Source organism: Hyperoodon ampullatus (assembly GCF_949752795.1).
Source record: "Hyperoodon ampullatus genome assembly, chromosome: X".
In the NCBI taxonomy this organism is placed as follows: domain Eukaryota; kingdom Metazoa; phylum Chordata; class Mammalia; order Artiodactyla; family Ziphiidae; genus Hyperoodon; species Hyperoodon ampullatus.
The window spans coordinates 65,338,571-65,363,604 of NC_136913.1; the positions used below are offsets into that span (position 1 = coordinate 65,338,571).

Genomic DNA, 25,034 nt, shown 5'->3' on the forward strand with positions numbered 1-25,034 from the left:
TATTTAATTTTTGATAGTTTGACTAACATGTGTCTTGGCGTGTTTCTCCTTGGATTTATCCTGTATGGGACTCCCTGCACTTCCTGGACTTGATTGACTATTTCCTTTCCCATATTATGGAAGTTTTTAACTATAATCTCTCCAAATATTTTCTCAGTCCCTTTCTTTTTCTCTTCTTCTTCTGGGACCCCTATAATTTGAATGTTGGTATATTTAATGTTGTCCCAGAGGTCTCTGAGACTGTTCTCAATTCTTTTAATTCTTTTTTCTTTTTTGCTTTTTAAATTTATTTATTTTTGGCTGCATCGGGTCTTCATTGCAGTGCACGGGCTTCTCATTGAGGTGGCTTCTCTTGTGGTGGAGCATGGGCTCTAGGCACACAGGCTTCAGTAGTTGTGCCTTGCGGGCTCCAGAGCGCAGGCTCAGTAGTTGTGGCACACGGGCTTAGTTAGTCACTCTGTGATCTGTGGGATCTTTCCTGACCAGGGCTCGAACTCATGTCCCCTGCATTGGCAGGGGGATTCTTAACCGCTGCACCCAAGCAAAGCCCCATTCTTTTTTTCTTTATTCTGCTCTGCAGTACTTATTACCACTATTTTAAATTCCAGGTCACTTATCTGTTCTTCTGCCTCAGTTATTCTGCTATTGATTCCTTCTAGAGAAATTTTAATTTTATTTATTGTGTTGTTCATCATTGTCTGTTTGCTCTTTAGTTCTTCTAGGTCCTTGTTAAACGTTTCTTGTATTTTCTCCATTCTATTTCCAAGATTTTGGATCATCTTTACTATCATTACTCTGAATTATTTTTCAGGTAGACTGCCTATTTCCTCTTCATTTGTTTGGGCTAGTGGGTTTTTACCTTGCTCCTTCACCTGCTGCATATTTCTCTGTCATCTCATTTTGCTTAACTTACTGTGTTTGGGGCCTCCTTTTTGAAGGCTGCATGTTCATAGTTCCTGTTGTTTTTGGCGTCTGCCCCCAGTGGCTACGGTTAGTTCAGTGGCTCGTGTAGGCTGCCTGGTGGAGGGGACTGGTGCCTGTGTTCTGGTGGATGAGGCTGGATCTTGTCTTTCTGGTGGGCAGGACTACGTCCGGTGGTGTGTTTTTGGGTGTCTGTGACCTTATTATGATTTTAGGCAGCCTCTCAGCTAATGTGTGGTGTTGTGTTCCTGTCTTGGTAGTTATTTGGCATGGGGTGTCCAGCACTGGAGCTGGCTGGTCATTGAGTGGAGCTGGGTCTTAGAGTTGAGATGGACATCTCTGGGAGAGCTCACTGATTCATATTACGTGGGGCTGGGAGGTCTCTGGTGGTTCAATGTCCTAAACTTGGCTCTCTCACCTTAGAGGCACAGGCCTGACACCCAGCCGGAGCGCCAAGACCCTGTCAGCCACACAGCTTTTTTCTCTTTTCCTTTGTGCTTCGTCTAGTTTCACTTGCTCGTAGACTGTGGCATGCAGAAGCCTTGCCCTGGGTGCTGCAGACCAGAGTTCCTAGTGCGAAAATCTGAAGAGAAGTTCTTAATTTTAATGAGCCTCATCTTATCAATCTTTCCTTTTATGGTTAGCAGTTTGTGTGCCCTGTTTATAAAAAATTTCTCACTACAAATCAGGAAAATACTCCATGCTGTTGCCTTCTAAAACCTTTACGTTTTAGCTTCAACATTGATATCTATGAACTACTGTGAATTAGTTACCAGGAAAATACAGATTAAGACTATGAAGCCTGACTGCTACGTATCTATGACAATGGCTTCAAAAAACAGACATCAGGGACTTCCCTCGTGGTGCAGTGGTTGGGAGTCCGCCTGCTGATGCGGGGGACACGGGTTCATGCCCTGGTCCAGGAGGATCCCACATGCCGCGGAGCGGCTGGGCCCATGAGCCATGGCCGCTGATCCCGCCCGTCCAGAGGCTGTGCTCCACAACGGGAGAGACCACAACAGTGAGAGGCCTGCATACCGCAAAAAAAAAAAAAAGACATCATCAAGTGATAATGAGGACAGATAACAAATGAAACAGGTACTCTACTAGTTGGAGGACAAATTGGTACAACCATTTTGGAAAAATGTTTTGGCAGTATAAGCTAAAGCTGAATACGCACATACCTATTACGTAGCAATCCCACTTCTAGACATACATACACAACACAAGCACATGTATATGTTTACTCTAAGACAGATGTAATTCTTTAAAAGTGTAATCTTTGGACTTCCAATTCTGGAAGGATGGAACAGACATGCTGTTCCCTATTCCTCGACATAAGTACATCTAAAATGCCTGGATATTATATATAAAGTGAACATAAGATTTTTCTGAAAGGTGAGGAGAAGGAAGCATACTGGCTTCGGACCTAAGACAGAACATGGCAGTGAGTTCCATAGGCTTTCTTTTTGCCTCATATATCCCAGACTGAGTGTTGAAGAGCCCAGCAATCTGGAAATATCAGTGGGTGCTGTCAAAATAAATCTCCAAGAAAAGTCTTCTCTCTCTAGCAAAAGGACCAAACAAGGGGCAGACCAGTAAGACAGAGAGCTTTAAAACAACAACCGTTTGACTCCAGTCAAATGGTACAGAAAAAATGCAGTGTACCTCCACCCCTGTCACTAAAGGCTGAGTGGGAAGCCCAAACTTCTACCCTCATGTAGTTGTAACAAGGCATATTGCCAGACAGTGCTGTCAGATAAGTTTGAGTTAACAAAGTCCTCCCACCAGCCCAGCAGTGTCAGAGAAGACCATGTAGGGAACCAGGATATCCACTCCCACCCAGTGCTTGTAAGAAAAACCCTCTCCCTCACTACTGGGTTAGTATCAAAGGAGGTCTAGTGAAGCATCAGGAGTTATAACACAACCCATACAGAAGAACAAAATGGAAATTTTAGAACTGAAAAGTACAGTAACAAAAAACTCAATAGATAGGCTCTACAGTAGAATGTAGAGAAGATTCAATGAACTTTGAAAACAGAAGAACAGAAATGACCCAATCTGAATAACAGAAATTAAAAAAAAAGAAGAAATAACAGAGACTCTGGGACCTATAGGACTATAATAAAGATCTTGTCATCAGAGTCCTAAAAGGAGAAGAGAAAAAAAGAACAGGCTATAAAGGTGTTCAAAGAAATAACAGCTGAAAATTACCAAACTTTATCAAGAAACACAAACCTAGAAATTAAAGAAGCTGAATGAAACACAAACAGCATAAAACCAGAGAAATCCATGCCAGGACACACCGTAGTCAAACTTCTAAAAACTAAGATAAAGAAAAACTCTTGAAAGAAGTGAGAGAGAAACAAGACCTTAATGACAGGAGAAAAAGCCAATTTGAAAAATAGCAGGTTTTTTAAAAATTAAAATATATCTGACATAATAACTTTGTGTAAAATTAAGGTATACAACATGTTAATTTGACACATTTATATATTGTAATATGATTGCCATTGTAGTGACAACTAGATTCCAAGGTTACAGAATTATTTCTTTTTAGTGGTTGGAATAATTAAGTTCTAGCCTCTTAGCAAGTTTGATGATTATAATCAAATATTCTCTGTATCACTAACTGGTTCAGCCACTATGGAAAACAACATGGAGGTTCCTCAAAAAATTAAAAATAGAACTACCACATTATCCAGCAATTCCACTTCTGGGTATATATGCAAAAGAAATTAACACAGGATGTCAAAGAAATATCTGCACAGTCGTGTTTACTGCAGCATTATTCACAACAGCCAAGATATCGAAACAACCTAAGTGCCCATCAGTGGATGAATGAATAAAAAAGATGTGGGATATATACACAATGGAATATTATTCAGCCAAGAAGGATATCTTGCCATATGTGACAACAGATAAATCCTGAGTACATTATGCTAAGTGAGATAAGTGAGACAAAGACAAGGATTTTATGGTATCACTTACATGTAGAACCTAAAAAAGCCAAACTTGTAAAAATAGCCAATTTTAAGAAATCATGGAGGCTAGGAGGAAGTGGCACAACATTTTTCAAGTGCTGAAAGAAGAGAACTGCCAACTCAGAATTCTATACACAGTTAAGATATTCTTCAAAAATGATGGGAAAATCAATAAATTCTCAAATGACGGTACTCAGAAAATTTGTTGCCAGTAGATTTGCCCTAAAAGAATGGCTAAAGGAAGTTCTCTTCTTTAAAAAAAAAGGAAATTATAAAAGAAATATGAAACATTAGGAAGGAGGAAACAAAAATGAAAAGAACAAAAATTATGAGTGAATAAAATAGATTTTCCTTCTCTTAAGTTTTCTAAATTATGTTTGATGGTTGAAGAAAAAATTATTATGGTTCCTAGTGTGGTAATCTATTTATGTGAAGAAAACATTTAAGATAATTATAAATGGGGGAGAGAAAGGGACAAAAAGGAGCAAAGGTTTCTACACTTCAATCAAAATGGTAAAATGATGACACCAGTGGACTATGATCAGTTATGTACGTATAATACTTAGAGCGACCATTATAAAAGTTATACAAAGATACACTAAAAAACATTATAGAGGAATCAAAATGGAATTCCAAAAATTGTAAAAGTAACCCACAGGAAGGGTAGGAAAAGAAATCAGAAGCAAAAGAAAACAGAATGAAAGAGAACAAACTGAACAAAAACTAAAATGGCAGCCTCAAGCTCTGTATTAAATGTACATGGTTGTACACCTGAAACTAATATAATGTTATATGCCAATTATACCTCAGTAAAAAAAAGTGTAAATGGTCTATATGCACCATTTAAAAGAAAGAGATTAACAGAACGGGTAAAAAAAAAATAATGCAACCATATGCTGTCTACAAGAAACTCACTTCAAATATAACAAAATAGGTAGGTTGAAAGTAAAAGGATGAAAAAAGATATAACAAGTAAACATCAATCAAAATAAAGCAGGAGTGGCTACATTAGCATGAAATAAAGTATGTTTCAGACCAAAGAAAATTACAAGTAATAGTGAGGGACATAAATGTGTATACAGTAAACAACAGAGCTGAAAATATGAGAAGTAAAAACCTTGAGAAACAGACAAATCCACAATTATACTTGGAGTTTTCAAACATCCTCTCTCAAAAATCAATAACCAACTAGACATAAAGAAGAATACAACAACCCCATTAAATAACAGGATCTGATCAACATTTATAGGAAACTCTGGTCAACAATTGCAAAAAAATACATTCTTTTCAAGGGCCCATGTATGATATACCAAGATGTTCTGTATCTTGATCCATTAAACAAAAAACAACAAAGTTAAAAACTGAAATCATACAGAGTATATTCTCTGAACAGAACTGAATCAAACTAGAAATCAATAACAGAAAAATAACAGAAAGCTCCAAATGCTTGGAAATTAAACAGCATACTTCTAGCTATGACTCAGAATGGAAGTCTCAAAAGAAAAAATACACTGAACTGAATGGAAATGGAAATGAAAGTAAAACACATCAAAATTTGTATGACAGCTAAAGCAGTGCTGAAAGGGAAATTTACAGCACTAAATGCTTATATTAGAAAAGAGGAAAAGTCTTAAATGAGTAATTTAAGGTTCTACCTCAAGGAAGTAGAAAACTAAGTCAAAACAAGATGAAACTGAAAACAGAAAGAAAAAATAGAGAAACTCAATTAAATAAAAAGCTGGTTCTTTGAAAAGATCCATAAAACTGACAAACCTCTACCAAGACTGACAAAAACAAGAGAATACACAATTACCAATACCATGAATGAAACAGAAGCTATCACTATAGATCCTAAAGACATCAAAAGGATAATAAGGGAATGCTATGAACAGTTCTATATATAAATTCGAATTGAACCAATTCCTCAAAAAGCACAAACTACCACAACTCATTCAATATGAAATAGATAATTTGAATTGTCCTATAACAATTAAGGAAATTGAATTAACGATTTAAAAACTCACAAAAAAGAAATTTCCAAGGCCTGAAAGTTTCACTGGTAAATTCTACCAAAAATTTAAGATTAATTAACACAAATTCTACACATCTCTTTCAGAAAACAGAAGGGGGAACACTTCTCAACACATTTTATGAGGCCAATAACATCCTGATACCAAAATTAGACAGACAGTATAAAAACAACCGGATACAGACCAATATCTCATAAATATTCCCCAACAAAATATTAGCAAATAGAAGATAGCGCTATGTAATAAGAATTATACATCATGATCAAATGGGTTTTATTCCAGGGATGCAAGGCTGTTCAGCTTGAAAATCAAGCTATGTAATATACAATGTTAACAGGCTAAAGAAAAAAAATATTTATACATCCATTCATAGTAAAAACTCTTAGCAAACTAGGAATAGAGATGAATAGCAAGGAACTTCAACTTAATAAAGAGTATCTACAAAAAATCTACAGCTGTATCACAGTTATCAACACTGAATGCTCTTCTCTTAAGATCAAGAAGGCAAGGATGTCCACTCTCATCAACACTATTCAACATGTTACTGAAGTTCTAGCCAGTGCAACAAAGCAAGAAAAGGAAACAAACTACATTCAGATCGGAAAGGAAGAAATAAAACTATCCTTACTTGCAGATGACATAATGGTCTAGCAGAAAATCTCAAGGAATCTATAAAAAAAACCTCCTAGAACAAATAAGTGAGTTCAGCAAGCTCACAGGTAAAACATCAACACAAAAATCAACTGCATTTCTACATACTACCAACGAACATGTGAAAAGTAAAATTAAAAATACAATATCACTTACAATTCCCAAAAAATGAAATACTTAGGTGTAAATCTAACAAAACATATACAGGACTTATATGCTGAAAATTACAACACAGTGATTAAAAACATCAAAGATCTACATAAACAGAGATACTATGTTCACGGGAGACTCAATATAGTAAAGATATCAATTCTCCCCAAATTGATGACAGGTGTAATGCAATTTCTAATAATTCTTGCAAGATTTTTATAGATTAGACAGGAGGATTCTAAAATTTATATATAAAGGCAAAGATATTAGACTAGCTAAAAGAACTTGGAAAAAGTAGAATAAAGTGGGAGATATTGACTTGATACTAAGGCCTATTACATAGCTACAATAATTAAGACTATGTGGTAATGGCAGAAGGACAGATATATGGATCAATGGACTAGAACCAAAAAATAGTCCCACAGAAGTATAGCCAAATGATTTTTCACAAAAATGCAAAAGCAATTTGGTAGAGAAAGGATGGCTTTTTCAACAAATGGTGCTGGAGCAATTGAACATCCACAGGCAAAAAAAAAAGAAAAAGAAAAGTGAACTCAACCTAAATCTCACATCTTATACAAAAATTAATTTAAAATGCACCTTATACTTAAATATAAAATGTAAAGCCATAAACCTTTTAGAAAATAACATAGGAGAAAATCTTCAGGACCTAGGGCTTAGGGAACAATTCTTAGACTTGACAACAAAAGCATGACTCAAACAAAAACTGACAAACTAGACTTCACCAAAATTAAAAAGTTTTGCTCTGTGAAAGACCTCGTGAAGGAAATGAAAAGACAACCCATAGACTGGGAGAAAATATTTGCAAACCACATATGATAAATTACTCATACCTAAATTATATAAAGGATTTTCAACATTCAACAATAAAAAAGCAAACAATCCAGTTAGAAAATGGGCAAAAGACGTGAAGAAACATTTCACCAAAGAGCATATACAGATGATAAATAAACACATGAAAAAAATGTTCAAAATAACCAGCCATCAGGGAAATGCAAATTAAGACCACGAGATACCACTACACACCTATGAAAACAGCCAAGATAAAAAAACAGTGATAAAATCAAATGTTGGTGAGGATGCAGAGAAACTTGATCTCTCACACTTTACTGAAGAGAAGGTAAAACGGTGCAGCCACTCTGTAAAACAGTTTGGTAGTTTCTTAAAAAACGAAATAATCACTTACCATGTAAACTAGAAATCGCACTCCTGGGCATTTATCCTAGAGAAATGAAAACTTAGGTCCACACAAAACCTGTACACAATGTTCATAGCAGCTTTATTTGTAATAGCCAAACCTGGAAATGAACAAAATGCCCTGCAGTAGACATTCAGTTTGTATTATACAAGCTGGTACATCCAATCCATTGAATACGACTATGTAGTAAAAAGGAATGAACTATTGATACACACAACAACTTGAACGAAACTAAAGGGCATTATGCTGATTGAAAAAGGCCAATCTCAAATGGTCACATATACTATGATATAATTTATATAACAGTCTTGATATGACAAAATTATAAAGATGGAGAACAAATTAGTTATTGCCAGGAGTTAGGGATTGTGGCAACGTTGGTAGTCAGGATGGGTATGACTATAAAAGGGCAGAAAGAGAGGAATCTCTGTGGTGATAGAATATTTCTGTACCTTGACTGCAGTCATGCTTACAGGAATCTCTACATATGTGATTTAAAAAAACATAGATATACACACACATTGAAACAGTGCCAATTTCTTGCTTTTTATATCATAGGTAAGATGTAACCATTAGGAGAAATTAGGTGAAAAGGTCACAGTACCTCTCTATACTGTCTTTGTAAGTTCTTTTGACTCTAAATAAAATAAATAAACATATAAATAAATATAAATAAGATAAAGTAAAAAAAAAAAAAAGGGCCCTGAGACTGTTAAAACTGCTTCCTCGCCACATAAGACAACATTAGGTCACTATCTTAAAACTTATTTTAATGTGTCTTTCTAACTGGTTAACAGTAAACAAAATTATATTTATATTCTATTTCGGCACATTACTGTGTCATGAGAAAACAGAAGATAGGTAGAAAAACTGACATAATCTCTCACATTTGTGAATTTAATCCAGACAAGTTTACAGATTTAGCTACTCAAGAGTAACCCCTCAAATCCATGGATTGTGTGTGTGTGTGTGTGTGTGTGTGTGTGTGTGTGTGTGTGATGTGTGTGTGTATATATATATACACGATGAATCTGAATCAGAGACACTTTCTGGCATATGTTTAGGAGGCTTAATTTGTTAGCGAAAAAGCCAAGCTGACAGCTCAACATCCACATTTCAATGTTGTTCTCTACTAGTTATCAAATATGACTATTATGGGACAAATCATATGTTATTACGATATTTACAAATTTGGGAAACTGAGCAAGTCAAACGTTTAGATTAAATTTGACAAATTAGGCTAGGATAACTCAATAAAATTACTTCTTCACACTCATGCACAAATACTAATTGTTTAAAACATGGTAAACAAAATATAAAAATGTACTTATTCTTTAAAAAGTTATATAATCATTTTAAAAGTAATTTTACTGCACTCAAACAATCCCTATGTAAGCGCTCGCAGACTCTACAGATTTTAAATACCTAATAAGAATATACTCCTCCTATGGTCTAACTGGAATTTCCCTAGTTTTAACCCTAGGTGTAGTTCAGGACTCTGTTAGAATTAAAACACATGTTACACACAAAATATAATACCTTTCATACTTTAGAAAATTTATTAAGTCATATCTTAGCCATCTTTTCATTAAACTAATCCCATCTCTTCATCACTTTCTTAAAGGCAATGCTTTCAACGTGTATGTGTGTGTGCAAATGTTTATATGTATGTATACACATAAATTTTTCTCTTCCAAATGCAGTTCAAGTATGTAATTGCTGATAGTTAAAAGCAACATCAACATCACCTATATAACACAACCTCTACCTGCAGTTGTTTAAAGTATATTATTCAAATTCTTACAATAAGTAAAGAGATCAAGAATACCTTGTTAACCTTAAGACACTCTAACAGATGTATCACCAAAGATGATATAAAAATGGCCAATAAGCACATAAAATGATGCTTGACATCAACTAACATTAGGGAAATGCAAATTAAAATCACATGAGATTCCATTACATACCTATTAGAATGGGTAATTTTTTTTTATTTTTAAATATGATAATACCAAGGACGCAGAACAACTGGAACCCTCATACATTGCTGGTGGGAATGCAAAATTGTACAACCACTTTGGAAAACAGTTTGTCAGTTTCCTACAAAGCTAAACATAAATTTACCATATAACCCAGCAATTGCACTCCTGGATTTTCATTTCACTTGGATAAATATCTATGGTCACACAAAACTTATACGTGAATGTTTAAAGCAACTTCAATTTTAATTTCAAAACCTGGAAACAATTCCAATGTCTCTCAAATGGAAATGGTTAAACAAACTACTCATTCACACAACGAATACGTCCATATAATGAAAACAAACCATACATCCACACAATGGACACATCCATACAATGGAATACTACTCAACAATAAAAAGGAGCAAACTATTGACATATGCAACAATGTGGATGAATCTCAAATGCATTTTGCCATGTGAAAAAAGTGAGACTGAAAAGGCTACAAATTGTATGATTCCATAAGTGAATTTCCTAAGGGGTGATGAAACCATTTTATATCTTGACTACATCTTGCATTTGTCAAAAATTATAGTAGTAGACACTAAAAAGAGTAAATTTTACTATATGTAGATTTAAAATGATTTTTAAAACTATCTATACATTCAGAAATGCTTCCTACCTCACATTAGTTTCATCATTAAATTCTTCAGCCCACTTTTTCCTTGACTGAGCAGTTGTAGAACCATCTAAACGGTAATAGTCTATGTTTCGGAGCCACTTCCCTTCACCTGAAAATTCAATAAGAAAAGATAAAAGAGACATATATTGTTATCCTAGTACTAAAAGATTTTCTTCCTTGCTTACCATTTAAAAGCTGGTCATAGGCCTTCCCTGGTGGCACAGTGGTTAAGAATCCGCCTGCCAATGCAGAGGACACGGGTTCGAGCCCTGGTCCGGGAAGATCCCACATGCCGCAGAGAAACTAAGCCTGTGCACCACAACTACTGAGCCTGCGCTCCAGAGCCCATGAGCCACAACTCCTGAAGCCCGGGTGCCTAGAGCCCATGCTCTGCAACAAGAGAAGCCACCGCAACGAGAAGCCCGTGCACTGCAAAAAAGAGTAGCCCCCGCTCACCACAACTAGAGAAAGCCTGCGCACAGCAACAAAGACCCAACACAGTCAAAAAAAAAAAAAAAAAAAAAGCTGGTCATATATATTCAATTTGCAAAGCAAGATAAATTTTTTTTAATCAAGGGATAATTCATTGTATTACAAATAAATTAACTACAGATTTCCTTCCAACAGATATTGAATAGCAAAGGTACTTTTCAAAAGTATTTCATCTATATGTAAATGTCTGAAAAGATTTCCTTGATTAGAATCCTATAAAACTTTCAAAAGAATATGATTAAGCTGTATTATGCTCATGAAGCTTCTTTTTAATTAAATCTATAAATGACCAGGTTTCCCACCTTGTTATCAACAAGTTGATACTAGCAGATAAAAACCAGAGACATAGAACACGTTTATTCATTCACTGAACAAATATTTACAGAATGCCTATTTATGTGCCAAAAATATTGTATAATTTAGCCACAAATATCAGCATATGTTCCTATTTCATGACAATTACATATTTGTGAGCATGTATGTACAAGTAAAGAACTGTGATTTTATAAGTTAAACACTGATCAGACATGTCAACATTTGCACAGTGCAGTAAAATTTTACCCAAGCCTGACATTCATACAAAATACCAACAGATAAAGTACTTATGACACTTTTATATTTTATCATACATAATTTCCATTCTAATTCTTTAACTGCAAACATAATACTACTACTTCCACTCCAAGCAAAATTCATATCATCACACCCTAGAGTCTTAATATAAAAACAAGTTGACAACACTGAGATTTATGTCTTTCAGCAAACTTTTTAGTTAAATTCAGTGTGTTAGCTTAAAAGATGATTTTTGGTAGTATGGTCATTTTAGTAATGTTAATTCTTCCGATCCAATGGCCATACTACCCAAAGCAATCTACAGACTTAATGCAATCCCCATCAAAATACTCAGGACATTTTTCACAGAACTAGAATAGATAATCCCTAAAATTCATATGGAACCACAAGACCCCAAATTGCCAAAGCAATCCTGAGAAAGGAAAGAACAAAACTGGAGGTATCAACCTTTCAGACTTCAGACTATACTACAAAGCTACACAGTAATCAAAACAGTGTGGTACTGGCAGAAAAACAGATGCATAGATCAATGGAACAGAATAGAGAGCCCAGAAATAAACCCACATACCTATGGTAAATTAATCTACAACAAGGGAAGCAAGAATATATATGGAGAAAAGTCAGTCTCTTTGATAAGTGGGGCTGGGAAAACTGGACAGCTACATGTACAAAGAGATTAGAACATTTCCTCACACTGTATAAAAAATCAACTTTAAATGGATTAAAGACCTAAATGTAAGACCTGAAACCATACAACTCCTAGAAGAGAACACAGGCAGAACACTCTTTGACATAAAGTGTAAAAATGTTTCCTTGGATCTATCTCCTAAGGCAAAATAAATAAAAGCAAAAATAAACAAATTGGACTTAGTTAAACTTAAAAGCTTTTGCACAGCAAAGGAAACCACTGACAAAACGAAAAGAAAACCCACAGAATGCGAGAAAATATTCGCAAACAATATGACCAACAAGGAGTTAATATCCAAAATATACACACAGTTCATACAACTAAATATCAACAAACAAACAACAGTATCAAAAAATGGATGGAAGACCTGAACACACATTTTTCCAAAGAGGACATACAGATGGCTGACAGGGACATGAAAAGATGTTCAACATAGCTAATTATTAGAGAAATGCATATCAAACTCACAATTAGATATGACCTCTCACCTGCCAGCATGGCTATAATCAAAAAATCTACAAATAACAAATGTTGGCGAGGATGTCAAGAAAAGGAAACCCTTTGTATACACTTGGTGGGAATGTAAACTGGTGCAGCCACTATGGAAAACAGTATGGAGGTTCCTCAAAAAACTAAAAATAGAACCACCATATCATCCAGTGATTCCACTCCTGGGTATTTATAAGAAAACCTGAAAACACTAATTCAAACACATACATGTACACACATACATGTACACAGCAGTAGTCAAGATATGGAAGCAACCCAAGTGTCCATCAATGGACAAATGGATAAAGAAGATGTGGTACACACACACACACACACAGAGGAATATTACTCAGCCATAAGAAAAAGAATGAAATTCTGCCATTTTCAGCAACATGGATGGACCTAGGGAATATTATGCTTAGTGAAATAATTCAGAGAGAGAAAGACAGATACTGTATAATATCACTTATACGTAGAATATAAAAAATAACACATACAAAGGTATATTGTAAAACAGAAACAGACTCAGAGATATAGAAAACAAACTAGTGGTTACTAGTGGGGAGAAGCAAGAGAGGAGGCATAAGGGAGGCATAAGGGATTAAAAGAAACCAACTGCTATGTATAAAATAAATAAGCAACAAGGGTATTGTATAGCACAGGGAATTATAGCCATTATTTTATAAAACTTTTAATGAAGTATAATCTGCAAAAATACTGAATCACTATGTTGTATACCTGAAACTAATATTATAAATTAACTATACTTCAATAAAAAAAATCTACTCCGTTGAGAATTTGGACTAAAACAAACAAAACAGCAAAAGTAAGTATGTCTCATCAAGTCAAATTTTGTTTATGTCCTAAGGACTGTAATATTCTACAAGATTCAAATATTAAGGATTTCTTGAATAAATGATCTAGTTTTAGTAATGATATTCCTACAAACAGGATGTGTTTCAATTCTTTTCCTTTTAAATAATATTAAAAGTTTAAAAGTCTTAGGATACCTCTTAAGGTATATAAGAATAAATTATTCCTGAAGAAAAATGATAACCTTTTCTGCATCAAAGAATACTACCAAGAAAATGAAAAGACAACGAAAAGAATGAGAAAATATTTACAAAGCATGTATCTGATAAGGGCCTGGTATGCAGAAAAAAATTTTTTTAATTAAAAAAAATTTTTTTGGGGGGGGGGGTTCCCTGGTGGCGCAGTGGTTGAGAGTCCGCCTGCCGATGCAGGGGACACAGGTTCGTGCCCCGGTCCGGGAAGATCCCACATGCCGCGGAGCGGCTGGGCCCGTGAGCCATGGCCGCTGAGCTTGCACATCCGAAGCCTGTGCTCCGCAACAGGAGAGGCCACAACAGTGAGAGGCCCGCGTACCACACACACACAAAAATATTTAACTTTCTTTCAACTCAGTAACAAAAAGACAAATGGGCAAAGGACCTGAATAAACATTTTTCCAAAGAAGATATACAAATGGCCATGAAAAAATGGTCAACATTATTAGTCATTAGAGAAATACAAATCAAAATCAAAATGAGATACCATTTCATACCCACTCGGATGGCTATAATTCAACAACAACAACAACAACAAACAAGTGTTGGTAAAGACGTGGGGAAATCAGAACCCTTGAACACTACTTCTTAAGAATGTAAAATAGTGCAGCCAGTGTAGAAAAGAGTTTGGTGGATCCTCAATACATTAAACTTAGAATTGCCATATGGCCCAATAATTCCATTCCTAACTAAATATTCAAAAGAATTAAAAACAGATGTTTAAAGAAATGAAAACTTGTATACGAATGTTCATAGCGGCACTATTCACAATAGCCAAAAGGAGGAAACAGCTCAAATATCTATGAATTAATGAATGAATAATCAAAATGTGGGTATTATCCATCAAATGGAATATTATTAGGCCGCAGAAAGGAATACAGCACTGACACTTGCTACAACTTGGATGAAACTTAAAAACATGCTATGCGAATGAAGCCAGTCACAAAAGACCACATATTATATGACTCTATTTATATGAGAGGTCCAGAATAGGTCAATCTATAGAAAAAAAGTAGATTAGTGATTGCTTAGGGGTAAAGAGGTAGAAAGGGGGTTAGCAGAGTGACAGCTAAAGGGTACAGGGTTTCTTTGGTGTTGATTAATATGTTCGAAAATTGACTATGGTGATAGTTACATAACTCTGAAAATGTACTAAAAACCATTGAATTGTACGCTTTAAATGGGTAAACTGCATGATATGTGATTCATAACTCAATAACGTTGTTTAAAAAAACAAAAAAAAATTTTGCTACAACTGCAGCAATAAAGACCACATATGGATAAGGACAAAAAGAAAGGACAGAAAAAATAGATATATGAGGGTTGTGGGTCTGGGTAATATTGTTTTCTTCTATTGTTAAAATGTTTATACAATACGTTTAAACGAATGTTTTTAAAATTATGATATACAAATGTAACTCACCCTTATAAATAAGAGGTTTATCTTTATCTTCTGTCTTCTCCCTACTAGCCAATTCAAGAAAATCTTCAATCAAGTCCAGAGATATGAGAGACTGGCTGAAAACAAGGCTAAAAAGACAAGTTAGTTTTTATGGATTAGAAGATTCACAAACAACACGATTCTAATCTAAACCTCAGTAAATATCCAAAAGAATTAAAAATTAGAAATTTGTAGAAATTAACAAGCTGACTCTAAAGTTTATATGGGTATGCCAAGCACACACAGTAGCCAAAACAATTTTGAAAGGAAAAAAGTTGGAGGCCTACTCCACATGGTATCAACACAAAGCTAGTGTAATCAAAATAGTGTAGTACTGAGGAGACCAACACAAATCAGTGGAACAGAATATAGTCCCGATATAAAGTTACACTATAGTTAATTGGTTTTTGACAAATAGGCAAAAGCAATTCAATGGAAAAAAAATTAGTATTTTTAACAATGGTCTTGGCAAAATTGGATATTCATATGCTAAAAAAATGAATTTCTGCCTAAGCTTCAGCTGCACAAATAGGGACTAGAAGAATCTGATTTGACAAAAGTTCTTCTTAAAAAAAAAAAAAAGTCTTAGTTGACCACAAGTCGATATGAACCAATAGTGTTATTTAGATGTTGGAAAACTGCTCCATCAGACTGCAGGAATGGAAGGATAGGGTCCAGAATAAACAAGAACCAGCCTCACTATAATTCTGTGTTAATAAAAATTCAGCTGAAGTGTTTGTGACCATATTTTGAGATAAGTGCTAAAAAAATGAAGTATATTCAAGACCATGTCAGGACTGAAATTATGCCATATAAAGAACAGATAAATCAACTGAGAAGAAAAAGCTAAAAGTGACGAGAGATAAACCCACCATTATCTGAAGAGGAGACAATTGAAATAGTAGTAGTGATGTCTGCAACCTACTTTGAAAGGCATCAGGAAAATAAGATGGCTTATGGATAGATATGTAATAAATGAAGTATGATAAAATATAGAATATAGTATAGATTCTAGGTAACAGGTATTCACTTTAAAAATTCTTTCTACTTTTTGTTATGTTTGAAAATTTCCATAATGAAATGTTGGACAAATAAAGAATAGTGGTAATCACAATTCCAGAAATGCAGTTTTATAGTCTTAACGTTGATAACACCTATCAGTTGGGTTAATAACTAAAAATGATCATTATAACAGTATTTTTAAAAAGCAGTCGATATATTCTATTTTAGACCAGGGGGGAAATAGCTATAGGAAGAGTATAAACTAAAGATAAGGATCCATTTTCTAACACTTTGAAGTATTCAACTATAGGGATCCTTCTGAGATGGAAAATATTCTACCCAGGAGAGGCAAGGAGAACATCCATGATGAACGTGGTAGAAGAGATTCTTGAACTGGTTAGGAAATTAAAAGACTACTAAAATTTCCCCTATACTCATAAAATTCTTGTATGGTACCCAATAAAAATTAAACTACAGAAGTTAATAGATAAAAAAGCATAAGCATGTCTAGAGCATTAATCTCTCTTGGTCTTTCAGGAACTCTGAGCTCAAATATCCACTTTCTACTTGACATCTCTCACGGACATCTAATAGGCCTTGGAAACTTAACAAAGCCAGAGCAGGACTCTTTACTACCTCTAATAACCTTACTTCTCCCTTAATCTTCTCCATTTTAGTAAATAACACCATAATCTACCAGCCACTTAGGGGGAAAGCCTGAGGGTCATCTTTGACTACACTCTCCTTCTTACTGCCCTGCATTTAATCTACCAAGTGCTGTTGTTTCTACTCCAAAACATACCCTTCATCTCCACTACTACTACTCCATTCCAAGCCAACATCATCCCTTATCTGAACCACTTGTTTCTGTATAAGTGGCAATATGTAACAAAAATAACTTATAGTGAGTACTTATTAGATGCCAGGTGAAGGAGTTAATTAAAAAGGAATAAAACAGTTTGTGTCTTCAAACAACTCACTATCCAGCGAAAAGACACATCAAGTACATCAGAATGTGTTAAGTGTAGAGTAGAGGTATATTAAAAGGTGGTTTGAAAATATAACAGAGCTACCTCTTTCCAGGAAAGTTAAAGAAATTAAATTTGACATTTTTTTTAAAGATAGAAGATTGTTTTATTTTAGCCTTATGTTAAAGTGCTTACATTTTTTAACAAAAAATTGTTATATTAAAAGCATTATATTTTAAAAATATTTTATGACCAGAACTTGGGATCTTATAAAAGCCTAAACAGTAAGTCTGGTTCAAAACTTTAAAGGTATGTTTTTTAAATAATAAAATGAAGGATAAGATTGGGGGTTGAAATCCAGGGAAGGGAAAGGGGGCACAAATGCTAGAAGTAAAACAAACAGGAACAAAAAACAAAGGAGAAATAATAAAGAGAGTAGTCAAAGAGGTGAAATAAAGTCTGAGAGGTGTCCACTAGATTTGGAAATTAGAAGGTCATTAAGTGACCTTAGGGGGGGAAAACTCAGTAAAGTAATAGGGTAGAAGCCACACCACATGGATTGAAAAATGATTCTGAAAATGATGAAATACAAATATCAACTAGACACTTGGCTCAAGGAAATAAGTTCAAGATACTATAGCCAGAAGGGGAAAACAGTACTGAAGAAATAACCAGAATATGCACTCAGAAACAGTGACTTAGAAGGAAGATAGCTGTCACTACACTAACCATGAAATTACATCTTTAAAAAGAAGAAAACAAAACAGATTGCTTTAAATAAATTGTTTAAACAATAAAAATGTTATCAAAAGGTTCATATAATAAAAATAGGAAAAGAACTTACACTTTATCCCCAATTTCCTCCGCCATTCGAAGAATTTCAAAGAGAAGTACCATTTTTCCAGAATGCTCTAAAACCTCAGCATCAGCATCTGTAACAAAATCTTTGTACCAGTCTGGAGCTGGGCTGCTTGGATTAGAAGAGGAAGTAGCTTTACCTAAACAAAATAAATGAAACATACATAAGTAGGCAAATAAGGGAAGAAGCTGAAAGACTCCAGAGAGGGATTAAGACAGAGATTAAGAGAAAGACATATAGACCAACCAACCCAGGGAGGGAGTGAGAAAGAAAGAGATTGGTAAGGATGTGGGAGAGGGGTGCAAGGTGCAAAACACACACACACACACACACACACACACACACACACACACACAGAAGGAGAGAGAGAAAAAGACAACCCTAGGAGAGAAAGAGCTCTATACTCTGAGAGAAAGACACAAGATGGGGGAGGGTAAGGTAGAGGGGACCCTGGAAGAGGGAGGTAGACAGAGAATCAGAAAGACACACAAAGGCACATATAAACATACACATATGTATAGAGAGGAAGAAAGACATGGGGGAGGGGCACCAAGTGAGACAGTAAGCAAGAGACAGACCCTGAGAAAGTGCAAGTATGAGAAACAGAACGTGGTGGCAGGAGGGCTCAGAAAGACAGAGACCCAAAGAGATGAAGCCCCTCAGGTCTTGAGACAGTAAAACCCCCAAAGCACACCCCAAGAGATAGGGACCACGAGAGAAAGACCTAGAGACCCAAAGAGAGAGGGAGAGAGGAAAAGAAGAAGGGAAGGAAGTCTGACTCATGTAGAGATCAAGGGAGAAAAGATCTTAGGGGCAGGAAACATTTCACTGTGCTACTAGAATTCTGGAAAACTCAAACAAGGATTGATCCCAGCATCACCATATCATGTTAAATCATTTTGCTCTTATTTTCCCCATAAACTTTGACTATAAAAGGTGTAAACAGATTGCCAACAGACACATGAAAGAATGCTCAACATCATTAATCATTAGAGAAATGCAAATCAAAACTACAATGAGATATCATCTCACACCGGTTGGAATGGCCATCATCAAAAAATCTACAAACAATAAATGCTGGAGAGGCTGTGGAGAAAAGGGAACCCTCTTGCACTGCTGGTGGGAATGTAAATTGATACAGCCACTATGGAGAACAGTTTGGACGTTCCTTAAAAAACAAAAATAGAACTACCATACAACCCAGCAATCCCACTACTGGGCATATACCATGAGAAAACCATAATTCAAAAAGAGTCATGTACCAAAATGTTCATTGCAGCTCTATTTACAATAGCCAGGACATGGAAGCAACCTAAGTGTCCATCAACAGATGAATGGATAAAGAAGATGTGGCACATATATACAATGGAATATTACTCGGCCATAAAAAGGAACAAAACTGAGTTATTTGTAGTGAGGTGGATGGACCTAGACTGTCATACAGAGTGAAGTAAGTCAGAAAGAGAAAAACAAATACCGTATGCTAACACATATATATGGAATCTAAAAAAAAATGGTCATGAAGAACCTAGGGGCAAGATGGGAATAAAGATGCAGACCTACTAGAGAATGGACTTGAGGGTATGGGGAGGGGGAAGGGTAAGCTGGGACAAAGTGAGAGAGTGCCATGGACATATATACAATACCAAATGTAAAATAGATAGCTAGTGGGAAGCAGCCACATAGCACAGGAAGATCAGCTCGGTGCTTTGTGACCACCTAGAGGGGTGGGATAGGGAGGGTGGGAGGGAGGGAGATGCAAGAGGGAAGAGATATGGGGACATATGTGTATGTATAACTGATTCACTTTGTTATAGAGCAGAAACTAACACACCATTGTAAAGCAATTATACTCCAATAAAGATGTTAAAAAAAAGGTGTAAGAAGAGAATAACACAAAATAATCTATGAAAGATATAAACAGTTTAAAATAAGGTATGTACAGGTTTAACCTGTTTCTGTATCTTCTCTCAACTGCCTTTTAATGCAAAGTACTTTAAATTTTTATATGTTTTGTTATAAAATATTTTACATATTCAGAAAAGTATATAGAATATAAAGAACAACAGTGTTCCCATATCCCATCTTCATCAAATTTTAAAACGCATTAAATCTACTTCTGATGCAACTGAAGCCTAATATGTGACACTAACCAATACTGTTCTCTTCTTTCCCCCCTTCTTTTGGAAAAGTAAATAAAACCGTAAACTTTATATTTACTATTTATGTTCATGTTTTTATATTTTCACTATATTTGTATCACTAAACTGTAATTATGTATCATGTTTTTAAACTATATGTAAATGGTACCATACTGTTTGTATAATTTTACAACCTACTTTTTCACTGAATGGAGTTTTTCATTTTCCACTCGAAGTGAGACTTATTCAATAATTCTAACTGCCATATAGTATTCCACTGCATGAATATACCATAATTTATTAGTTCTCCTGTTCATAGACATTTAAATTATTTCTCATTCTTGGCTACTGTGAAATAACTGCAATGAACACTCAGTGTTGTTGTATTTTTCTAGAATGTTGTCTACTTCACCTAAGTTTAAAGTTTTCTGGTATAAAATTATGCTCATGATTCATAAAATATCACATTAAACATACCTACTTTATATTCTTATCAAATAGTTCTAATATCTGTGGTTCTTGACAACCTGATCATGCTGTTTGTTTTTTGTGTTAACTTTGTCAGGTTGACTGATAACTTATTTTGGTGCTAACTTTTCCTAATATTGATTGCTTCTTTAGGTATTCTATAACTTTTTCTTGTCATTTCACTTTCAATGTAGCTGTAATATGAGAGAATCCTCGGTAGCCTTCAATGTAGCTGTAATATGAGAGAATCCTCGGTAGCCTGGGTTGACATCATACAACTCCACAGTGATTCTGCATCTGCTTCTGTCAGATGCTCCAGGGGATCACCAACCCAGAATTACTTTTGAGGTATTTCAGCTTGAGATTTTTAGACTATGTAAATAATGTAAATTCAAACCATAAACCATGTGAGGGAAAGCCCATGATTATGAATCCAAGAAAACTATTTTTGAAACCCACAGCCCAGGGTGACACAGATAAGCTTCCTTGTCATCTCCCTGGATTGATGGGAAAATTTTTTTCTACCCTATTCTTCTACGGAGTATGTACCTATGTTAAACAGATTCAGCTTAAATCTGAGTTCTAAGAACTCTCCACCTTATAGAGGGCTCAAGGCCTTGAATCTTACCCGTGGGTAAGTGAAAACCAAAGCTGCTACTCTCAAGACTAGCCTATCCCTAGAGCTTCCATAGCATACCTTCTTGAACTTACTGTTTATCAATTCCTTCTTTTTTGTCTGGGTCCTGGTGATTTCCATTACTTTTACAGAGTTCATTTGTATTTAAACCACAATAAACTATTGCCTAAATGTACCACATATTTTCAAGATTCCATGCCTTTCCTTGAATGTCTTATATTACATTCTCCCCCTCTTTTCTTGACCAACTTCCATGCATATTTTACTATCCTTCAAGAGTCAACAAAAATTTCATCTTAGAACAGCCTTCTTAAGAGGGTGACCCTTGGCTGTAGTCTGGGAACTTGAATGGTAAACCATTCCCTGTACTGATTTTAGACTTTCCCTGAGAAGAGGGGATGGCTGCATCTCGTCTAGGCACCTAGAAAGAAAACACCTGTTTTCGTTCTGGGAGTCTGGAATTTGCTAAGAGCCAGGCAGAAAGTGCCTATGTCACCAGTCCCCAGTAAAAACCTTGGGTACTTAGTCTCTAATGAGCTCCTCTGGTAGACAACACTTCACATATGTAGCCATAACTTGTTGCTGCAGAAATTAGTACATCCTGTGTGACTCCACTGGGATAGGACTCTTGGAAGGTTATGCCTGGCTTCCTCTGGACTTTGACCAATATGTGCCTTTTCCCTTTCCTGATTTTGCTTTGTACTCTTCTGCTGTAATAAACCATAGTCCTGAATATGACTATATGCTGAGTCCTATGAATCACCAAACCAGGGGGTAGCTTTGAGGAATCCTGACACATAGCTTATCAAGCATATGCTAACTAAAATTCCTTTCTACAATTAGTCAACTGGCAAATAATCAGTGCCTTTGGGAATTTTGCAGTTCCACAGACTGCACACAACTTCAGCAATGGTTACCCAATTTAATTAAGGTAATTTATATACGGGAAAAGTGTAAGCAATTATAAAAAAAGCTGGCAGAACGTTAGTACAAATGTGGCAGCTAAATAAGAAGTGTAAAAGCTTAGCACAGGTGACAATTTCTGTGGAAATACAATACATTCATTCTAATTGTAATCCTGTTGGATATAATCACAACAGAGTAATCTCTAAAAAAAATAAAAAGTGACCCAGAAAAATATGGGCTACTCCAGTTCATAAATATCCTGAATAAATAATTAAAACCTACAAATAGATATTTCATGCTGCATATTCTTACTTCATCATCGACATGGATTAATCATTCCTTCTGTTATAACTGTGTATTGTGTATGCATACATGACAAGTAACAGTGAATTAATAAATCAAAGCCACTTCTAAATATCCACTCGATATCAAAAAATGCTTACAAGACAAGGCACAAAGGAAATACAAACAAATAGAAAGCAACACTTTTACCCCTAATTTCTTCAAGCAATCTAAATGTATATTTAAACACCATATTTGCAGCAAGATACACTGTAGTTTTTTTTCTTATAATAACGAACTTTATTTTATTTTTTCAAACTTTATTTTATACCAGAATTCTACTACACAAGAATATTGGGAGGAGTCATTGGAAATGCAGATTATTGTTAAATGCAACTTAAAAGATACTCTCCCCATCCCATTTAGGTAGCACAGATGTTTCTATGCTTACTAAACTCACTGGTGCTACTGGAAATGCAACATATTTGCCAGTCTAGTGAAGAACATTCCCCACCAGACCAAGCACCTCTGAAGACCAGGCCCCTTTGCTTTTCCTTTGATTTCTGGTGTCAGCACACTGATATGCAACAGGTATTTCTGAATCAATAGAATGACTGAAAGAATTAGGCTATAAATTCATCAATCAATCAATCAATCACCATCATCACTGTCTTCAAAATGTATCCCAAAGTAAAAGACCAGCAGAACCAAAGAATCAGAGATACTTCTTACCACCTCCTAAAACGGAATCTCTTTCCTGACTCCATCCCCTTTTCAGGCTACCACCTCACCCCTTATCTCTTCTTACCTTTTTTAAAATTGAAGTGCAGTTAATTTACTATGTTTTGTTAGTTTCAGATGTACAGTAAAGTGATTCAGTTATATATATATATTCTTTTTCTGATTATTTTCCCTTATAGGTTATTACAAAATATTGAGTATAGCTCCCAGTGCCATACAGTAGGTCCTTGTTGATCATCTATTTTATATATAGTAGTGTGCATATGTTAATCCCAAACTAATCTATCCCTCCTCCCCTTTCCCCTTTGGTAACCATAAGTTTGTTTTCTGTCTGTGGGTCTATTTCTGTTTTGTACATAAGTTCATTTGTATCATTTTTCTTTTTTGATCTTCCACATATAAATGATATCGTATGGTATGTGTCTTTCTCTTTCTGACTTACTTCACTTAGTATGATAATCTCTAGGTCCATCCATGTTGCTGCAAATGGCATTATTTCATTCTTTTTTATGGCTGAGTAATATTCCACTGTATACATGTGTGTGTGTGTATACACACACACACACACACACACACACACACACACACCCCACATCTTCTTTATCCATTCATTTGTTGATGGACATTTAGGTTCCTTTCATGTCTTGGTTACTGTAAATAGTGCTGCAATGAACACTGGGGTGCATGTATCTTTGTGAATTATGTTTTTCTCTGTATATATGCCCAGGACTGGGATTGCAGGATCATATGGTATCTCTATTTTTTAGTTTTTTAAGGAACCTCCATCACCTCACACCAGTCAGAATGGCCATCATAAAAAAGTCTACAAATAATAAATGCTGGAGAGGGTGTGGAGAAAAAGGAACTCTCCTACACTATTGGTGGGAATGTAAATTCATACAGGCACTATGGAGAAGAGTATGGAGATTCCTTAAAAAACTACACTGTAGGGCTTCCCTGGTGGTGCAGTGGTTAAGAATCCACCTGCCAATTCAGGGGACACGGGTTCAGGCCCTGGTCTGGGAAGATCCCACATGTCGCAAAGCAACTAAGCCCGTGCACTACAACTACTGAGCCTGCACTCTAGAGCCCATGAGCCACAACTACTGAGCCTGCGTGCCACAACTACTGAAGCCCACATGCCTAGAGCCTGTGCTCCGCAACAAGAGAAACCACCACAACAAGAGCCCCGCTCACTGCAACTAGAGAAAGCCTGCGCACAGCAATGAAGACCCAACACAAACAAAAATAAATAAATTTTTTAAAACCTACACTGTAGTTTTAGAAATAAAGGTAGAATATCATTAAAATATTATATGTATAAATAGTAGTACTAGTAGAATGGTAAACTCCGTAAGTGTATTTTGCACATTGATATAACCCAAGCTTCTTGAGCTGTCCCAGGCACATAGTAAGAACACAATAAACATTTGTTGAACAAATAAATATGGTATGTTAATGTTAATATTATGGTTCTATATCATATACCAAGATTCTATCACAAAAGATTATATCCATATAATAAATTATATACATTTTGTTTTTAAATTGTGTTACAATTAACATACAATATAATATTAGCTTCAGATGCACCACATAGTGATTAGATGTTTTTATACAGTATGCAATGATAACCACAATAAGACCAGTTATCATCCATCACCATATTTTTCAATATTACT

At 35.4% G+C, this 25,034-nt stretch overlaps 1 protein-coding gene across 1 annotated transcript in view; it reads right to left on the reverse strand.

The window, feature by feature from the left end:
* The window catches only part of ATRX (ATRX chromatin remodeler), a gene marked incomplete at both ends in the record, with an annotated part of 226,447 nt that overhangs the window by 56,388 nt on the left and 145,025 nt on the right, over positions 1 to 25,034 (reverse strand). The window contains 3 exons of the mRNA XM_079728059.1: positions 10,599 to 10,707; positions 15,331 to 15,437; positions 18,163 to 18,316. Of these exons, the coding sequence (XP_079584185.1) occupies positions 10,599 to 10,707; positions 15,331 to 15,437; positions 18,163 to 18,316 (370 nt within the window). The remainder of the gene's footprint in view (positions 1 to 10,598; positions 10,708 to 15,330; positions 15,438 to 18,162; positions 18,317 to 25,034) is intronic.